This window comes from Xiphias gladius, chromosome 3 (genome assembly GCF_016859285.1).
Source record: "Xiphias gladius isolate SHS-SW01 ecotype Sanya breed wild chromosome 3, ASM1685928v1, whole genome shotgun sequence".
Taxonomy (NCBI): domain Eukaryota; kingdom Metazoa; phylum Chordata; class Actinopteri; order Istiophoriformes; family Xiphiidae; genus Xiphias; species Xiphias gladius.
In genome coordinates this window covers 15,066,400-15,071,482 of record NC_053402.1, presented here as the reverse complement: position 1 = coordinate 15,071,482, position 5,083 = coordinate 15,066,400, and the positions used below count along the sequence as shown (strand labels likewise).

Sequence of the window (5,083 nt, the reverse complement as noted above, 5' to 3'; positions counted from 1 at the left end):
TTTTGCAGTTAGACGTAGCAGTCCCGTTCCAGTCTCTTTCTCAGAGGGCGTCATTTTTTTTTTTGTTGTTGTTAACTTTTAAGTCTCAACTTTTTAAGCCTTACGTTTTCAAATAAAGCAAAGTTTATAAAGGGAGAAAGACTTTTTCCCCCGGTTGCACGGGGTTTTCACTGTTGTTGACTGCAGGAGTTTAGAGCAGAGTCATATTACGTCCCCGCCTCCAAAAAGTTTCCCCCAATCACTTCCTTGCCGTCAAACATAAATCCAGGCATCGCCTCCCGTGTCTCTAGACTCGTCAGCCATCCCCCAAGAGCAGCTCTCTCGCTCACATTTTCTCTTTAAAGCCACCGTGTCAAAGTTATGCAGTAGAAAGCGATCACTTGCAAAAAAAATCTGCCTTCTCTTCTGCGAAATTGTGAAAAGTCGAAGGAGCGTCGAAGATTTTTTTTAAATTTTTGGCATTTTTATTTTATTTTATTTTTTAACTTCAAGGATTCAACTTTGCCAGTCAAGCTGTGCGCCCTCGAAGGGTGTCACTGCAGTCTCTGGGCACAGCACTTGGATTTAGAAAGAAGGATTTTCTCCTTTTTTTTACTGCGAGAAGCTGCCCTTTAATTTCTTCGCATGAATCTCCTCGACCCTTACCTGAAGATGACAGACGAACAGGAGAAGTGTCACTCCGACGCTCCCAGCCCCAGCATGTCGGAGGACTCCGCGGGCTCGCCGTGCCCGTCCGGGTCCGGCTCGGACACCGAGAACACCCGGCCCTCCGACAACCACCTCCTCCTGGGTCCAGACTACAAGAAGGAGGGCGAGGAAGAAAAGTTCCCCGTCTGTATCAGAGACGCAGTGTCCCAGGTGCTGAAGGGTTACGACTGGACGCTGGTGCCCATGCCGGTGCGCGTCAACGGCTCAAGTAAAAGCAAACCTCACGTCAAAAGACCCATGAACGCATTCATGGTGTGGGCTCAGGCTGCGCGGAGGAAGCTGGCCGATCAGTATCCGCATCTGCACAACGCGGAACTCAGCAAAACCCTGGGCAAACTTTGGAGGTAGGTTCGCGTTTTCAGTCACTTTTGCGCTTTACGCGTTGCTGTGCGCAGCGCACTATTTATTCGATGCAATGCACCGCCTGCCTGCTGTTTCAAGTAGAGCTTTACTTTGTGCAAATGTGAATAATGCTTTTCCAAATGCATTTTTCTCTGTTATTGACTCTTTTTTTTTTTTTAAATTGGGATAGGAGTTAGGATTTTGGATACACTTCTTAATTCTACTGTCAAGTTCTACTGTCACGTTTTTAGCTGCTTCTTTCTGATTATTGATAATGAAACAATCAATGCAGTGATTCCGTAAATTGCAAATCTCTTGCACATATCATTCAACCTTTCTCTTGTGCCCGTTACAAACTTCATGCATTTTAATATGAATGTACAATTCTCTGGGGTTATTTCTTTTTTTCAGATTGCTCAACGAAGTAGAGAAGCGGCCGTTTGTGGAAGAAGCGGAGCGTTTGAGAGTGCAGCACAAGAAGGATCACCCTGACTACAAATATCAGCCGAGGCGGAGAAAATCTGTCAAGAACGGGCAAAACGAAACCGAGGAAAGCGAGCAAACGCACATATCTCCAAATGCGATCTTCAAGGCCCTGCAGCAGGCCGATTCTCCGGCGTCAAGTATGGGCGAGGTGCACTCTCCAGGAGAACATTCAGGTAAGAGAAGGAAAAAAAATATATATATATATAAAAAAAAAAAAAAAAAAAGAAATTAAAGGCGTTTTCCGGTTCTTTCTTTTTTTCTTCCAAAAGTGAGTCATTTTGGTACTTTCTGTAGAGATCAAATCTTAGGAGGCTTTAGGGCCTTGAAAAGACACCTGTTAATAACTAATGTTTAATGGGTTTTACAAGCCATCATGCAAATACACCTGTCAGAATAGTGCCGATAAACTCCTCCTGCTGCAAGCGTTTACATCGGTATGGGTGTTTCACTTTAGTACAAGTCGTTTGTGCTGGAAATATTGTCTTTAGTTGCATCATTTTGTAAATTTATTTTAAGTGCAAAGCTAACTCTGCCTTTCTTCCAACCAGGTCAGTCCCAGGGCCCACCAACACCCCCAACCACCCCCAAGACAGACCTCCCATCCAGCAAAGCTGACCTGAAGCGTGAGGGGCGCCCCATGCAGGAGGGCACCAGCCGCCAGCTCAACATCGACTTTGGAGCTGTGGACATTGGCGAGCTGAGCAGCGACGTCATCTCCAACATGGGGAGCTTTGACGTCGATGAGTTTGATCAGTACCTGCCGCCTCACAGCCATGCTGGGGTGACCGGCGCTGCCCAGGCTGGCTACACCAGCAGCTATGGCATCACCAGCTCCTCAGTCGGCCAGGCAGCCAATGTCGGGGCCCACGCTTGGATGTCCAAGCAGCAGCAGCAGCAGCAGCACTCTCTGACCACCTTGGGTGGAGGAGGCGAGCAAGGCCAGCAGGGTCAACAGAGAACCACCCAGATCAAGACAGAGCAGCTGAGCCCCAGTCACTACAGCGAGCAACAAGGCTCCCCACAGCACGTCACCTATGGGTCCTTCAACCTGCAGCACTACAGCACCTCCTCTTACCCCTCCATCACAAGAGCACAGTATGACTATTCAGACCACCAAAGTGGTGCCAACTCCTACTACAGCCATGCAGCTGGCCAGGGCTCCGGCCTGTACTCCACCTTCAGCTACATGAGCTCCAGCCAGAGGCCGATGTACACCCCGATCGCCGACACCACCGGCGTGCCCTCTGTGCCTCAAACCCACAGTCCGCAGCACTGGGAGCAGCAGCCCATTTACACACAGCTGTCCAGGCCGTGAGGAGGCCGCCTCAGCACTGACTGTACAACACTCACCCCATGCATAGACTTGTTTCTGCCCAGTGGCCTTTGCACCACCATGCCACACACCCTTCATTGCCAACAGAAAAACATGACAAGGACTTTTTTATAGTACTGAAAATATATCTTTGGATTGGCTCACAACAGTGCCTTTTGTATTGGTTGGAATTGTGATTATATTTTTTTAGATATAATGTTTTAAAAAGTGAAATCCTCTGTGAGGACATACTGGTTATAAATATTTTAGTATGTACTGTGTATGTGTTCTGCTCTTCTCATCTCCATTATAATCAGTGTCATCAGCATCCTCATCATCACGATTTGAAGGTTTAACACATTTAACGGAGCAGGAATGCCGAGTAAAAACACCCTCAGTGGCCTTACTTCTCACTAATGTATTTTTGTACAGGAAGTAAGAAACATCTGTTTACTGACACTGCCATCTTATAATAGCCTACATTCTGCTTTGAATTTTTTTATTGTACATATTTTATTGTAATTCTCATGAGATGCAAGAATTGAGCAATGCACGTTGGAAATAGATTTTGAATTTTTGGCCATGATATGACTGTGTCATCAGTGAATTAGTCAAATATTCTACTTCTTGTTCTTTGCTTTAGCTCAAATTATTGTGTGGAAACGCTATAGCAGGTGCCATGTAACTCTACTAGGGGCCTTACCGTGTTGCTAGATGTAACTGAGCAATGCTTGCTTTTGTCTGGGTTCTGCCTTGATACCATTGGTGCCTCTGGAGCCACAGTAGAGAGGCTCTGTCCACTGGCAATGCAGTGTTGAAACCACGGCACAGTTCTGACTTCCTGCTTGAGGGGGATACAGGAAGTCACCACTGACCTGTTTCTCCTCAGCAGCCAGCAGGTCCGAGTCTGGTGTGCTTCTGTCACTCCTACAGCCCCATCCTTTTCCTAACCTTTTCTTAATTTATTCTTTAGCATTAATTTTATTTGAAAATAACTATTTGCAATTATCTTTTTAATTCAGCAGCAGCTAACTGAGATTTCAGTGGAATAGTTTGCTGACCTATGTGGTACAAATTTGTTTATTTATCATTTGTAAATGTTTCCGTATAAAAGTTTCTTTTATTCATGATCTAGTTATGTACAGATTACTTATAATTACACGATGAGTCTTTCTCTTAAAAAAGAAAAACTGGAAGTTTTCTCTTTTTTCTTTCTAACAAATGAATTAATGGATATGGAAGCTGCCGCTGTTTTGTAAAGAATTTGCTGGAATCGACAGGATACTTTTTGTTTTTGAAAAAAGTTGTGTTCCTCATTTTATATATTCTGTATCGTTAGTTCTCATTTTGTCATCTTCTTAATGCAGTTTCCCTAGGTAAACATGCCATTGTCTTAAAAGCTTATCTTTTGTATTATATTGTTTGCAATAAAAACAAAACACTGAGAAATATGCAATCATCTTGTGCCATTAATTATAAGCGTCTTTCATACAGTATCATGTGTGTTGTTCACAGTTGTAGTGCAATGCATGCAGGTCCCCGTGTCTGACAGTAATTGCGAGCCAAAGATCAGTCAGGTTTATTCATACCAGTTACGAAAAGGTACCCGCCACTGACGGAAGACCGGCTACATTAAGATGTTACCTACTGAGTCTGAATCATTTCGGAACAGTCTTTATCCAACTCGTATGCTCAAAACAACAACGGAAATAAAAAAGATTGTTTTAATGTGACACAGTTAATTTAATTTCTGCATTAATGAGAGCCAGCTTGTCGGCTGCCCACTGCAGAAGTTTGGTAAAGTTAAGGCTTTGCTTCTGGCTTCTCAGACCATGAGGTCACAGGTCCATTATTACCACGGCCTATTGAGCAGATGTATGTCCACACCCCTCCCCCTGCCTGTATACACGATGGCTTAAAGAAACAAACTAGACATTGCATGTTGTTTATTCATTACTGGCCAAGTAATATAGGAATAGAGCTGCCCTTAATAAATCAGTGACAGTGTAAACACAATCAGGTACTATAGCTTTGTGTTGAAATTTGAGGCACATTCATAGATGACGTCTCTTTTCCTCACATCAACTGGACTGAACCGTTCTCTGCCACCCACTACCGCACCTCATCCCACTGCCATGACTGGACTTTTTTTTTTCTTCTTTTAGCTTGACTCCATAACAACCTATTACACATCATGCTAGGCTACACTAAACGTGACCTTGCTCAGAACATCTA

The 5,083-nt window shown here is 44.3% G+C and overlaps 1 protein-coding gene across 1 annotated transcript; it reads left to right on the top strand.

The window, feature by feature from the left end:
- The first annotated feature begins 299 nt into the window (after positions 1-299).
- Positions 300-4,232, top strand: sox9a (SRY-box transcription factor 9a). Its single transcript, XM_040123617.1, has 3 exons — positions 300-1,052; positions 1,462-1,709; positions 2,085-4,232. Exons 1-3 carry the CDS (start codon positions 625-627, stop codon positions 2,849-2,851), a joined length of 1,443 nt encoding a protein of 480 aa, XP_039979551.1. The 5' UTR covers positions 300-624; the 3' UTR covers positions 2,852-4,232.
- Positions 4,233-5,083: the final 851 nt, after the last annotated feature.

Coding starts and splice junctions, on each gene's coding strand:
- sox9a (XM_040123617.1), top strand. CDS start 625: ATGAATCTCCTCGACCCTTACCTGAAGATGACAGACGAACAGGAGAAG. Junction 1,053..1,461: donor ACCCTGGGCAAACTTTGGAG/GTAGGTTCGCGT, acceptor TCTTTTTTTCAG/ATTGCTCAACGAAGTAGAGA. Junction 1,710..2,084: donor CTCTCCAGGAGAACATTCAG/GTAAGAGAAGGA, acceptor TCTTCCAACCAG/GTCAGTCCCAGGGCCCACCA.